Source organism: Podarcis melisellensis (genome assembly GCF_964234715.1).
Source record: "Podarcis melisellensis genome assembly, chromosome: 11".
NCBI lineage: Eukaryota > Metazoa > Chordata > Lepidosauria > Squamata > Lacertidae > Podarcis > Podarcis melisellensis.
Genome location: NC_138543.1, coordinates 62458218 through 62472060, shown reverse-complemented (window position 1 = coordinate 62472060; position 13843 = coordinate 62458218). Strand labels below are relative to the sequence as shown.

Genomic DNA, 13843 nt, shown 5'->3' with positions numbered 1-13843 from the left:
ATGCATTTTAAATAAAAGCACACATTAAAAACACCAGGCAGGCCCCACAAATAATGCCCCAGAGATGCATTTAGAATAAAAGGACACATTCTACTCATGTAAAAACACGCTGATTCCCAGGCCGTCCGTGGGCCGGATTAGAAGGCGATTGGGCCGGATCCGGCCCATGGGCCTTAGGTTGCCTATCCCTGGTCTAAGCTACTTCAAAGAGCAGAGAGCAGTGTTTGGGGCCATAAACTCTTGACAGATTCATTTGCAAGAGCCATGACAGAAACCAGCCTTCTTTTTAAACAGGCACAGGCAAACTTGGCCCCCGCCCGCCCGCCTCCTCCGTGAAAGTGCCCGGCCTCCCGTGGCAGGCAGTTCCGCAGGTGAACTGCTTCGCTCCCGCGCGGCCGGCCCTTTGTCCTCCCCGCCCAGCGAGGGAATCCACGTCCGGTTCCCGTTCGCAGCAGGCTCGGCGCCGCCGCCATGTGCGGGGCGAGAGCGAGGGACGGGGGGCGGGGGCGCTGCAGGCCGGCACAGTTCCTCGCCCCGTTTCTCCCTCCCCCGCCGGTGCCGCCGGTGTCGCACGGGAGCCGGCGCTGCGCGTGGGCCGCCCCTCTTTCTCGGTCCGGGCGGAAGGCTTTCGGGGCCGGACCGGCTTCCGGCGGCGTCGGCGCGTGCGCAGAGCGGGGCCGAGCGAGCGAGGCGGCGCGGCGAGGGAGATGCTGGCGCTGCGGGCGGCGCGGGGGGTCGCGCGGGGGCTGCTCCTCCGGGAGGTGGGCGAGGGGAAAAGGGGGTGGGGACCCCGGGAAAGGGGGGCGCCGCTGCTCCTGCCTCCGCTGCTTCCTCGGGGCAGAGACCCTGCCCTCCGTCCAGGGGCCCCCGAAGCCCTGCCCGGGGGGGGGGGCTGGAGTTTCATTCCCTTCATTTGATGCCTATTCTTCCCCTCTGGGATCTCCATGGATCTATTCCAGGCTTCCTCAACCTCGGCCCTCCAGATGTTTTGGGACTACAATTCCCATCATCCCTGACCACTGGTCCTCTTAGCCAGGGGGGATGGGAGTTGGCGGGCGGGGGCTGGACGGTGGGGTCTGTTTTGTATATGGCATAACTAACGCCGTCTTGCTTCTGTGCAAATTGCTTGCTGAATTAATCCTGGGTGCTTTTCAAACAGGCACAGGCAAACTTGGCCCTCCAGATGTTTTGGGACTACAACTCCCATCATCCCTGACCACTGAGCCTGTTAGCTAGGGATGATGGGAGTTGTAGTCCCAAAACATCTGGAGGGCCAAGGTTGAGGAAGCCTGATCTGTTCACTGGAGTTGGGCTGGAGGATCCTCAGGATCTCCAATAAAAGCACACAGGAGAGGCGTTGGAGGAGAGGTTTAGGAAAGGCCGCAGGTGGCGGGGGTGGGTGGGCTGGGGCAGGCGGGGCTGGGGGTTTCCTTCTCTGGAGCCGGTGGGAGTGGGGCAGCCAGAGGGGGCAAAGGTGGAGATTCCGTATCCCTCCCCCAACTCTGTGCCCCCTTGCTCTCCTTGAGGGAGGCATAGAGCAGTGGCCAGGGGGGCTAAGAAGGTGGTAGGTCTTAGGGGAAGGGTCCCGGCCGGTGTTGCTTTTCTAAACCCGCTTTTTGTTGTTTGTTTAGGGATGTAGCGGTTAGTGTCAGACTGTGGCCTGGCAAAGGTTCCCTTAAGACCTCTGGGGGTGACCTTGGGGCTTCCTCTCAGCCGCTTCCTCTCAGCCTAGCCTACCACACAGGGTTGGAGTGGGGATTAAACAGGAGGCGAAGTATATGCCACCTTGAGCCCCTTGGAGAAAATGGTGGGATAGAAAGGCAGGAATATTACCCGCCCTTCGCCCTAAGGTCCCAGGGTGGGTTGCAGCATTAAAACACAGTATTAAAAGCAATTGTGCCCAAACTTGCCTGAAGCTTTGGGGTGGGCACATGGACATACCTTTGTCTGCTTCCCTGTGTGCTCCTTGGTGTTTTCCCCCAACAGCTGGTGGAGTATTCTCTCTGCACACTCTCAGACTTTCCCCCCCAATGTCTTTGCAGAGCAGCAGGCGGCCGGTGCCCACCGTGTGGCTGGCCAGAGTGCCGCAGAGATGGTCCTCCAGCCTCCCTATGAACACAGTGATCCTCTTTGTGCCTCAGCAGGAAGCCTGGGTGGTGGAGCGGATGGGCAAGTTCCATCGCATCCTGGAGCCAGTAAGGAGCAGTCCTGCTTTCAGCAATCGGGGTTTGGGGTGAATCTGCAAAGGGCGATTTTTAAGGAACCAGTGGGGTGCGTGCTGGGTTTAATGGCAGTCCGGCTTACAAGTTTTCAGAGTTAGGGTGTCCTTGGCTTTCCGATGTAGAGAAATGGCCAAAAAACCCACAAGACTGCCAAAATGGAGGCCCCTCTTCTGAAGGAGGGAAAGGAAGGAAAAGAGGGAAGCAGAGTGTTTTGCCTGGCATTGGATGAAAGTAGAAAGTGCAGGTTGGGCTGGTAGCGGAGATTGAGGTCATTGTTAAGTAAAGTAAAGGGTCCTGTAGCACCTTTAAAGATAAACAAATGCTGACATTAGATTAGATGACACAGTTAGATATTTGCCACTTGATGGTTTCTCCAAGATATTAAAGGGACGCGGGTGGCGCAGTGGGTTAAACCACAGAGCCTAGGACTTGCTGGTCAGAAGGTTGGCGGTTCAAATCCCCGTGACTGGGTGAACTCCCGTTGCTCAGTCCCTGCTCCTGCCCACCTAGCAGTTCAAAAGCACATCCAAGTGCAAGTAGATCAATAGGTACCGCTCCGGCGGGAAGGTAAACGGCGTTTCTGTGCGCTGCTCTGGTTCACCAGAAGCGGCTTAGTCATGCTGGCCACATGACCCAGAAGCTGTACGCTGGCTCCCTCGGCCAGTAAAGCGAGATGAGGGCAGCAACCCCAGAGTTGGCCATAACTGGACCTAATGGTCAGGGGTCCCTTGACCTTTACCCAGACATTAAAAAAAGAAAGAAATAGCAAGTGCAGCCTTCCAGGGACAGTGTCTTGCACTGAAGTTCACTCTTCAGTGTTATTTTCCTGTCAAAAATACCCCCCCCCCAAGTTCAGCCTCGAAATGGCATCTTCAAAGGTTTTTAACAGGAAATGTACGTGGGATTGATCAGTTGCATCTATGTGAATAACTGGATATCTTTTGGGAAAGTAAGCAGTTTAAACAATTCCAAGCAAAAGCAGCACAGTATTAACTAAACAAAACTGAAGAGGTGAGTCTCGCAAAAATATTGTAAGTGTCAAAAGGGAGCATAAAGAGGTTTCTTTGGCATATGGAAAAAGCTGTATGGCAGATTCTAGATGCACTACTGTGAGGAGGGGATTCTACAACTGAGGGGCTACACAGAGAAAGCCTGTTCCCAGGTCACCATCTGTTGCACTTTTGAGGGTGATGGAACTACCATGAGAACTCCCTTTGCTGCACTTAACACCTGAGAAGGTTCACTGGGATGGAGGCAAGCTTTCAGATATTTGGCACCTAAGTCATTCAGGGCTTTAGACTGTAGTGTGAGCACCTTGAATTAATCCTGGGAACCAAACTGGCAAACAGTGAGGCTGTTTAAAAGAGGAGGCCTAGGAGCCTGGCCCAGGGACTGGTGGGAGCTTGAGTCATGCAAGAACTGGAGGGCCGCAGGGTCTGCAGCAGGGTCCCTGGTTTACAGCAGTGTAAAATGTAAGCTCAGCTTTCAGGTAATTCAGCAACCTGGAACAACTAGTTGCATGGAGAAAGAGGTGACTGTTCTGGAGAAATACTTTCCCCTCTGTTAACCCTTTTTGCCAGGGGCTGAACTTCCTCATCCCGCTTCTCGACCGCATCCGCTACGTGCAAAGCCTCAAGGAAATCGTCATCAATGTGCCAGAGCAGTCGGCTGTTACCCTTGGTGAGAAGATTTGGCTGGGGAGGCAAGGAGAGGAAGGGCCGGGCAGGGCTGAGTTGGGGGCCAGCCCTGGAGTGGGTAATTTGTGGCGTGGTCCATCTCTGTCTAGGCCAGCAAAACCTCCTTGCCAGTGCTGGATAACCCGGGTTCTCTAGTTTTCCTCTGCATAGTTACATGTGTAAACACAGAGCTTTGTCTGTCTGTGTTCATCCAAGGCCTTTGCAAATTGGTCTACCTCAGAAAGTATTGACTAGATGCCTGTAGAGCAATTGCCTGGTTCTTAACCCTTCTCCAAGCAAAGGGAGGCCTAGACTTTCTGTTCTCTGTGTTGGGAGGACCTTTGCTATTTGGTTGGGGAAACTCTTGCTTGTACCTGCACTTGCTTGAGCGTAGGTCTTTTGCTGCCTCCTTCCCCTGCTGTTGGGCCTTCTCTGTATCTTCATCGTGGGCCCTCTGCCTTGTTCTCATGAAATTGTTCCTTGTTTCCTTCCAGACAATGTCACCCTCCAGATCGATGGCGTCCTCTACTTGCGAGTCATGGACCCCTACAAGGTACTACCTTCCTGGAAACTGACTGTGGCCTAATCAAGCAAGGAGCCCCTCTGGGACACAGCAAAGGATTCCACTCCCATCTCGGCAGCTCTTGTAACCCTTGTGCATGTTTGGGGGTGCACAGCTGAGAGGGCAAGAAGGGGGGTGGCTGCTGAGCTTTCTGTCGTCTTCTGGGGCCAGGAGGGGGCGAGGCCTTTCCCTTTGTCCTTGGCCCTGGGAGTGTCAGGCAGCCAGTGCTGCCTTCCTGTTCCATCCTTCTGCCTCCTCCTTTTCCTCTCTAGGCCAGTTATGGAGTGGAGGACCCCGAATACGCCGTCACCCAGCTTGCCCAGACCACCATGAGGTCTGAGCTGGGCAAGCTCACCCTCGATAAAGTTTTTCGGGTGAGCCACGGGAAGCGGGGGGAGGTCTGGGGTGTGCATCTGGCACGGGGGGGTAGAAGTGGGCGGGCAAGAGCTCTGTGGCAGACCAGGGCTGTATAACAGGAGGGGCGGCAGACTGGGTTTCTGGGGGAGCTGCAGAGAAAGCTTGCAGGGTGTGGATATGGCATGATACAAGGAGGTTCAGGTGTGCTGCAGGTGCCCCGTGTGGCACGGCTTGGGTGAAGTGGGGGTGCTTGCCTCCTCTGAGGAATTTGGGGCACAGGCTTTGCTTCACCAGGTCCTCTGGCTGGTGAGAGCACCAGGCAGCGAGGGCTGGAGAACAGCCAGGCCTGGGAAAGGATCCACAGCTCGGTGGCTAAGCTCATACTTTGCCTGCAGGAGGTCCTGGGTTCAGCCACCAGCACCTCCAGTTGAAAAGGGTCAGGGGTGGAGAGGAAGGTCCTTCCCTGCCCAGGACTCTGGAGAGGTGTAGCTGCCGGTCAAAGCAGGCGGTGGCTGGCCTGGGGCAAAGCAGGCAGCTTCCTTTGCTGTCCCCCTCGCTGACCCCACATTTCCCCACTCAGGAGCGTGAGAACCTCAACGCCAGCATCGTGGACGCCATCAACCAGGCTTCAGACTACTGGGGCATCCGCTGCCTGCGCTATGAGATCAAGGACATCCACGTGCCCCCCCGCGTCAAGGAGTCCATGCAGATGCAGGTCAGCCCGGCCCTTGGAAGCCTCTCTGGGGGGCCAGGGGCCGGGGGCAGACTGCCATTCCCTCTGCCTCCTCCGCCCGTGGTCCAGCTTGCTTTCTCTGATCTGGCTGAGGACTGGGAACAGGACTCCGCAGTCTGTCCTGGCGATGCCTCTCAGCTGCATTTCCCTCTCCCTGGCGTGGGTACCGTCCTCGCAGGCTCTGGAACGCAGGACTTCTTTGCCTGTGATGTGGGAGCCATTGATCCTGGGAGCGGTGATCTCTGTGTGTCTTGGGGCTCCTCTTTAGGGTCACCCGGCTTTTCTGCCAGGAGGTTGGCAGGTCTCTCACCAAGCGGCGCTTTCCCTTCCAGGTGGAGGCCGAGAGACGCAAGCGGGCGACCGTGCTGGAGTCAGAAGGGACCCGGGAGTCGGCCATCAACGTGGCCGAGGGGAGGAAGCAAGCTCAGATCCTGGCCTCGGAGGCGGAGAAGGCCGAGCAGATCAACCAGGCTTCCGGTAACCTCGGGAGGCCTCTCCCGGTTAAAGGCCGAGAAGGGCAGGGAGACCTCTGAGGCTGCCTCCCTCCTCCTCTGCCCCATAACTCGGAGCCTCCAGTGCTGGTGCTTGTGGGAGGAATGAATGAGGGGCAGAAGGTGAAACGTGAGCAAAGGATAAATGTGCAGCGGGAAACAGCCGGGAGTCTCGGCCAAAGAGTGGAGGGCCCCCATTTGCGGCAGGCATGACGGTTCATCCCTGAAGGAGGATATCTGCCTTTAGATCTAGAAACCTGCTGTGAAATAGAGAGGTGGGATTTTGGGGGATGCTGCTTGTGCAAAGGATGCTAGATCCCGACCCACCAAAGGTGACATTGTTCCCCGTGGTCCAGCAGAACCCTGACCCATAGGAGGTGCCCCTTTGTCCTATTTCTGCTTGGCTATCACCCACTCCTTTGGAATCAGGGCTTCTTTCCAGGCGGTTTGGGGAGGTTGGCTCATTTCCTTCCCAGCTCCTACACCCGGGGAAGCATCTGGGGCCCAGGGGTGTCTGGAGTAATTGGGGAAGGGGTCCTGGTGAAAGGAAGTCACTGCACTGCTTGTGCTGTGAGCTGAGCCCATTTTTTACCGGGGGGATGGGTGGTTCATGTTCTTTGGGGCTCCCCTGAACCTGCCTGACAGCCCTTTGCTTCCTTTCCCAGGGGAGGCCAGTGCCATTCTGGTGAAGGCTCAGGCCAAAGCAGAAGCGATCCGAGTCGTGGCAGCTGCTCTGGCACAGCAGGTGATGGAGGGGGTGGTCTCATGGGAAGCACCTGCCTGGGGAGACCCCTTGGGAGGGAGTTTCCCAGCATGCGCTTGGTGTCAGCTTGGAGCGGCTCTCCTAAGGCCTTGCAGCCAACTTCTGGCTAAGTTGCCACCCTGGGCTCCTTTGGTGGAAGGAGATGTTCGAAGCCCCTTCTGAGCCTAAGAATAGCCTGCCTTGTTGTCTTTCGTCTGGGCAAGAGGAGATGGAAGTGCTTGGATTGCAAAGCAAACAGATAGGGACTTGATTTGGTCCTTCCTCATCCCTCAGAAATGGTGTCTTCTGTCACACTAGAAGTACTGTTCTTGGGGTACAGGGAGCGGGCAGGTGTGGAGGACTCCTTGGTCCTGAATGGAGTAACTGTGCCCCTAAAGGAGCAGGTGTGCAGCCTGGGAGTCATTTTGGACTCACAGCTGTCCATGGAGGCGCAGGTCAATTCTGTATCCTGGGGAGCTGTTTACCAGCTCCATCTGGAACGCAGGATGAGACTCTCCGTGTCCGCGGACTGTCTGGCCAGAGTGGTGCATGCTCTGGTTATCTCTCGCTTGGACTACTGCAATGCGCTCTACGTGGGGCTCCCTTTGAAGGTGACCCGGAAACTGCAATTAATCCAGAATGCGGCAGCTAGACTGGTCACCGAGACCATATAACACTGGTTCTGAAAGACCTACATTGGCTCCCAGTATGTTTCCGAGTATGTTTCCGAGCACAATTCAAAGTGTTGGTGCTGACCTTTAAAGCCCCAAACGGCCTCGGTCCAGTATACCTGAAGGAACATCTCCACCCCCATCGTTCAGCCCGGACACTGAGGTCCAGCTCCGAGGGTCTTCTGGTGATTCCCTCCCTGTAAGAAGCCAAGTTATAGGGAACCAGGCAGAAGGCCTTCTTGGTAGTGGCACCTGCCCTGTGGAACGCCCTCCCACCAGATGTCAAAGAGAACAACAGCTACCAGACTTTTAGAAGACATCTGAAGGCAGCCCTCTTTAGGGAAGCTTTTAATGTTTAACAGAGCACTGTATTTTAATACTTTGTTGGAAGCCGCCCTGAATGGCTGGGGAAACCCAGCCAGATGGGTGGGGTATAAATAATAAATTCTATTCTATTCAACGCCAAGCAAGCTGGGGGAGGAGAGCCCCATTCTGGGACATTTCTCTCCCTCTCTTCCTCCTCCCCTGGTCTTTCTTTCCTGCGTCTTTGGACCATCTCACTTCCTCTCCTCTCTCCCTCCCAGAACGGCAACAGTGCAGCTTCTCTCTCTGTGGCTGAGCAGTACGTGGCTGCCTTCTCCAAGCTGGCAAAAGAGTCCAACACCATTCTTCTGCCATCCAGCACGGGAGACATGTCCAGCATGGTTGCCCAGGTGAGTTTGGTGCGCAGACGGATGGATTGGGACCTGCTGGCACCAGGGGAGGGCAGGAGCTTGCAGGGCTGCAGGTCCAATAAGGAAGGAGATTTGGGTCAAAGAGCAAAAGATCCTTGTGTGCAGATGAAACAATAGCCGCTTAAGGCTTCTAAGGTTGCAAGAATTCAACCGTTTCCTTGTTGGCCAGGGGTTGGGGAGGGAGGAAGAGAGGAAGTATCTGGTGGGAGGAATGCCTCACTTCGGGTCAGGAGCCTCCATTAGGCATCTTGCAGCCTGATCCCATCAGAGATGGGCGCTTCTCACACCACATAACACCAGTCTTGAAAGACCTACATTGGCTCCCAGTATGTTTCCGAGCACAATTCAAAGTGTTGGTGATGACCTTGAAAGCCCTAAATGGCCTCAAAGGCCCAGTAAACCTGAAGGAGCGTCTCCACCCCCATCGTTCTGCCTGGACACTGAGGTCCAACTCCAAGGGCCTTCTGGCGGTTCCCTCATTGCGAGAAGCTAAGTTACAGGAAACTAGGCAGAGGGCCTTCTCAGAGGTGGTGCCCGCCCTGTGGAACGCCCTCCCACCAGATGTCAAAGGGAAGAACAACTACCAGACTTTTAGAAGACAACTGAAAGCAGCCCTGTTTAGGGAGGTTTTTAACGTTTAATAGGTTATTGTTTTTTAATATTCTGTTGGAAGCCGCCCAGAGTGGCTGGGGAAACCCAGCCAGTTGGGTGGGGTATAAATAATAAATTATTATTATTATTGTTGAAGCTGGTGCCCTTCAGGAGCCCAAACTCTGCCTATGATCTGGCTGTTTAGTGGAGCAGGGGCCTTGCAGTGCTGGAAAGCAATGATTGACTTCGGACCTGCAAGTTGAGCCTGCTTCTGATCTGACCCCCGGCATAACCGGTGTGTGGTCATCCACTCCTAGACTCCATTTCCCCATGGGGGAAGGCTAATATGGTGAGGTCCTCTTGCAGATTGCAAAACTGCCCACAGTCTGGGTTGCTGGGTAGAGTGAGGGCAGATCCTTCCAGCTACTTCTGTGTTGTGTGATCCATGCCATGTGCTGTGTTGAGGGGCTCTGACCTCTCCCTCCCTCCCTCTTTTCTCTCTCCAGGCAATGGGAATCTATGGCTCCCTGAGCAAACCCCAACCCACCAAGGCGGCCTCTGCAGAAGCCACAGCTCCCCCCGCCCTCCAGGCCCCTCCTCCGCCTCCGCCCCCAAGCATAGAGTACACTGAGCAGGAGCAGCAGCCGAGCGCCAGCTAACGGAGAAGCCCCCTGCCCCCCACCCTTGGACTCTTGTCCTTCCCCTCTTTGGATTATTTTCTGATTTGGATTTAATCATGTAATAAAAGGAGATGGCCGGGAACCAGCCGTCTCCCCTTGTTCTGGGGGGAACCTCTCTTGTCTCGGACTGGGATTTTCAACCACACCAGGATGAAGGCCCTGGGCTCATCGGCCCAAAATCCTGTGGAGGGCGCAAATAACCTGCAGAGGAACTTGGCCGGAAACTGTCCGTGCCCCATTGGCGCCCAGGAAGGGTTGGGGTGTTGTGAGGCTGAGGGCAGGTCCTCTCTCCACCTTAGCGGTTTCGGGACAAAGGGTCTTGGTTACTGTTCGCCAGCCTGCCCCTTTGGTCTGGAGCGGAATGTGTCCCCCTGAAGTAAAGGATATGAGGCAGGAGTTGGCAATGCAGGTGAGCTGCAAGCAAGCTGCCGGCTCCTTTTATTGACACAGTATGCAAACCCAGGCAGATACATTCTGGACTGTGACCTTTACACATCTTCCGGTCCCGAGATCGTGGGGTGGCACAAAGTTATTTTGGCACCTGTTTCCACCACATCATTTCCCCTTGCACAGTGTATGACAAAGGAGACAAAGGTCTCAGAGACAAAGGTCACAGAGAGGACACGGCAGACTACTGAGACCGCAAAAGGTTAGGCAGAGGGCAAAATGTTCAGACAGCTGTGGCCTTATCTGTGAGGGGAATGTGCTGCACAACCCAGCAATCAGTCCTACCCCCCCCCCTTGCCCTCGTTCTGCCCTCTCCTGTGCAGCATTGAGGGCAAGCTCTGCATGGCAGCTGGAGCTCCTCATCGCACCATGACCAGGTCCTGGCAGAGCACAGTCTGCTTGGGGAAGAGGCCTGTTGCTCAGTGGCAATCCTGCTGTGCCATTCTCTTTCCCTGGTGCCATCCAGTGGGCCGCATCCTGAGTGCTCTCTGCTATAGAATCTGCCATCCGTTCCCACCCAGGTATTCTAGCCGTGGTGGGGAATATCTGTTGGTGTGAGCTAGCCTTGAGGTTGGAGTGGACAAGAAGTGCCCAGTGAAAGTGTTGGGGGCTCTCAATGCACCATCACAAAAGGAAAACGGGGTTCAGCCCTTGTTGGCTCAGCTGGAGGTGAAGGGAGAGGCTGAGGGACACAAGAACTTCGCAGAGTGCTGAGCTGCCTGTTCTTAGGACGTCTTCTTGACTTCGGTATCTCTGAGCCCCTCTCCTGCACTACGTTTCCATCCTACTAGGAAATTTAAAAACGCCACAACACAAACAGCCACTAAAGCAATTGGGCCAAAATGTTAAATGCAAGCTCTATTGCTGAACCCAGTTTCAGTACATGGGTAGAATAAGGGGGACCTTTGAAGAGCAAAAGGGATGCGGGTGGCGCTGTGGGGTAAACCACAGAACCAAGGACTTGCCGATCAGCGGTTCGAATCCCCGCGATGGGGTGAGCTCCTGTTGCTCGGTCCCTGCTCCTGCCTACCTAGCAGTTCGAAAGCACGTCAAAGTGCAAGTGGATAAATAGGTAGCGCTCCAGCAGGAAGGTAAACGGCGCTTCCGTGTGCTGCTCTGGTTCGCCAGAAGCGGCTTAGTCATGCTGGCTACATGACCCAGAAGCTGTACTCCAGCTCCCTTGGCCAGTAAAGCAAGATGAGCTCTGCAACCCCAGAGTTGGCCACGACTGGACCTAATGGTCAGGGGTCCCTTTACCTTTTAACTTCCCTGAGCTGTCAAGTTGAATGGATACATTCAGGCACAATATTTGTAACATTTAACTTTAAAGATGTGCCCCCACCCCCCCCCAATTTCTGTAACAGGTAGAAACAGGAACAGCTAAAAAACGAGAAAGAAAACGCAGGAATAAAATCATTGAAGGGAAGCATAAAGCCAGGAGATTAAAACGGCAAAAGCAAGACATATTGTTGTCTTTTTTAAAGCAGAAAAGAACTCAAAGCACAAGGGGGGGGGGGTGAGCCTGGGCGGCACCTCCAGGCGCAGGAGCAGTCTACCAGCCTGGGAGGCCAGCCTGGCTCTTCCCGGCCGCGCGGGGGCGCCCTCCTGCCGCTCTGGCCCGCCTCTCGCTGGCCTCCGCTTCCGCCCTTTCCCGGAAGGGAGGCGGAAGGGCCGCCCTGGATCTCCCTCCGCCCTCCCACGCGCACCTGGCCGGCAGGTGGGGCCGGCGCAGCCCCGAACGGGCCTCTGGGGGGCCAGGCGGACGAGGAAGAGGAGGGCCCAGTCCGAGGAAGGGCGCGGCGGCGTCTGCCCCCCTCAGCAGGCAGGTGGGGGTCTCTCCCTCCTTCCGTGGGTCCCGGTTCGGGGGGAAGACAGAGGGGTGACCCCCCCCGGGCTGCCTGCCGGCGTCCCTTGGCCAAAGGCACCTGGCCCTCAGCATTCCGGGGGGGGCCTTATCCCCCGTTTCTCCCGCCCTGGCCTTCCTCCGGGGGGGGGGGCGTCGTCTCGCCGGGGAGGGCTTTGCCCTGGCAGCGACACCCGCAGCCCGGCCGAGCAGCTGGCAGGGGCAGCCCAAGGTCACCCCGCCGGCCCAGGGAGGGAGGGAGGGAGCCCCGGTCCCTCGCCCGCCCGGCGCCCTCAGCCGCCACGAAGCCCTTAAGCCAGCCCCCCCCCCCAACTCGGCCCTCCAGGTGTTTTGGGACTACACTTCCCAGCATCCCTGACCACTGGTCCTGTTAGCTAGGGATGATGGGAATTGTGGTCCCAAAAGAGCTGGAGGGCCGAGTTTGGGGAGGGGGCTGCCTTGGCTGTTGACGTAGAGCAGGCACGTCCAACTCCCTAGAGACTGCGATCTACTCCAAGGATGATAAAACTGGCAGTGATCTACCCATTGGCATTGCCCATCTTTGCTGAGCTTTTCTTTGGGGGGGGGGGGAGACCAGAGTTGTTGAACTTTCCTTAAGGGGAGAGGCCACAGTTGTTGAACTTTTTTTTAGGAACAATTGCCAAGAGGTGCTGAGCTTCTTTTAGAGGGGAGTGACCTCAGTTCTTCAGCTTTTGGGGGGAAGGATTGAACGGATTAGTTGAGCTTTTTTGGCAAAGGATTGCATGAAAACGATCACCCTGCACTTTGCAGCCCTAACAGCTACCACCACTATGCCACCAGTACAGGGATAATAAGCTTTCACAGCAGCACCAGCAGAGGGAATGGGACACAGCACCAGGTGCAGGGCGTGGCGTGAGCAACCGGCCCATCACTTTCTTAACTCCAGCAGACGACCTGGAACACTCCAGTGATCTACATCTCAATCACAGTTGACCAGTTGGACATTGCTGGCATAGAGCAATGCATCATTTATCTCATGTTTCGCCCAGGCGGTGATTTGTGTTATATTACGTCTTATGCAGGTCATACTGCTTGTTCCTACGAAAACACCGGTGAGACCGGTAGACTTTGAGCACCCAAGGGGTGTGAGGGGCACCCACTGCTCACCGGTCCTTTCTCCCCTCCCTGCAGGATGCAGAGAGTACCAGTGCTGCTCTTCCTCGCCTGGACCTGCTTCCTCTTCTTCTCGGCCATCGGACTCTTCACCAGCGGCTTCCTACTCATGCGTGTGGAGCTGGCCAACCGCAGCAGCTGCTCGGACCCCCTGGCCGCCTCCCTGCCAGGGGCCAGGGCCCCCCTCGGCTCCTGCTGGCTGCCAAGGCGCTTCCCCAAAGCCGTGCTGGTCATCATCGACGCCCTCAAGTTTGAGTTTGCCCAGTATGACCCCTCCAGGCGGGAGCCGCGGCCTTATGAGAACAAGCTGGGGTTCCTGCACCAGCTGGCCAGTCTGCAGCCCCTGCACGCCCGCCTCTTCCGCTTCCGGGCCGACCCTCCCACCACCACCATGCAGCGCATCAAGGGCATCACCACCGGCTCCCTGCCCACCTTCATTGACGCAGGCAGCAACTTCGCCTCCTACGCCATCCAGGAGGACAACTTGGTCTGGCAGCTGGCGCAGAACGGTGGGTGCCTCCAGAAGCGGGTGGTGAGGGCAGGCTCTTTGCAGAATGCTTTGCCTCTCTTCTTCAAGCTGTTGTGGACTAAGGGAAGTGCTTTCTTCACCTTCATTTCTTTCTTCCTTTTCCTCAGATGCACTCTTCTCCCTACTCTTTCATTTTTCTCTCGGGACTTAGCCTGCAAGTGCTAGTGACAAAATGGTTCCCTTTATGTGTAGACTTGCATCATGTGCTACTTCCTTGTAGGTTATGACTCGGTAGTTGAAAGCAGGCAGATTTATATTTGAGGTTGGGAAGAGGCGTCTGGCAAGTTCAGTTTTGCTCCACTTGGGATGGGGTTGCTTTGACCTGCCGAAAATGAGAGCCAGGGCCCTGGTCTCTGTGGTGTATATTGTGGTTTGAGGCAGTAGCTGGATCTGGCTTCTTGTCTTGAGGG

General features: G+C 56.1%; 2 protein-coding genes across 5 annotated transcripts in view; both read left to right on the top strand.

Moving 5' to 3' along the window:
* PIGO (phosphatidylinositol glycan anchor biosynthesis class O) overlaps positions 1-13843 on the top strand; it is a 108814-nt gene that overhangs the window by 85136 nt on the left and 9835 nt on the right. The window contains exons 1-2 of one of the 3 annotated variants that reach the window (XM_081929627.1): positions 11570-11732; positions 12923-13413. In XM_081929627.1, the coding sequence (XP_081785753.1) occupies positions 12924-13413 (490 nt within the window). In that variant the 5' untranslated portion in view covers positions 11570-11732; position 12923. Of the gene's footprint in view, positions 1-11569; positions 11733-12922; positions 13414-13843 lie in introns of those variants that run through there. The other 2 variants (XM_081929625.1, XM_081929626.1) reach the window with 2 other exon arrangements.
* Positions 686-9541, top strand: STOML2 (stomatin like 2). Of its 2 annotated transcripts, none has more exons than XM_081929943.1 (10): positions 686-761; positions 2043-2195; positions 3803-3902; positions 4393-4451; positions 4733-4834; positions 5398-5532; positions 5883-6027; positions 6707-6786; positions 8039-8167; positions 9286-9541. In XM_081929943.1, the coding sequence occupies exons 1-10, from the start codon at positions 708-710 to the stop codon at positions 9436-9438; spliced, it is 1110 nt and encodes a 369-aa protein (XP_081786069.1). In that variant the 5' UTR covers positions 686-707; the 3' UTR covers positions 9439-9541. The 2 variants fall into 2 exon arrangements, with proteins under 2 accessions (XP_081786069.1, XP_081786070.1); XM_081929944.1 differs by having other exon boundaries at positions 744-761; positions 2048-2195.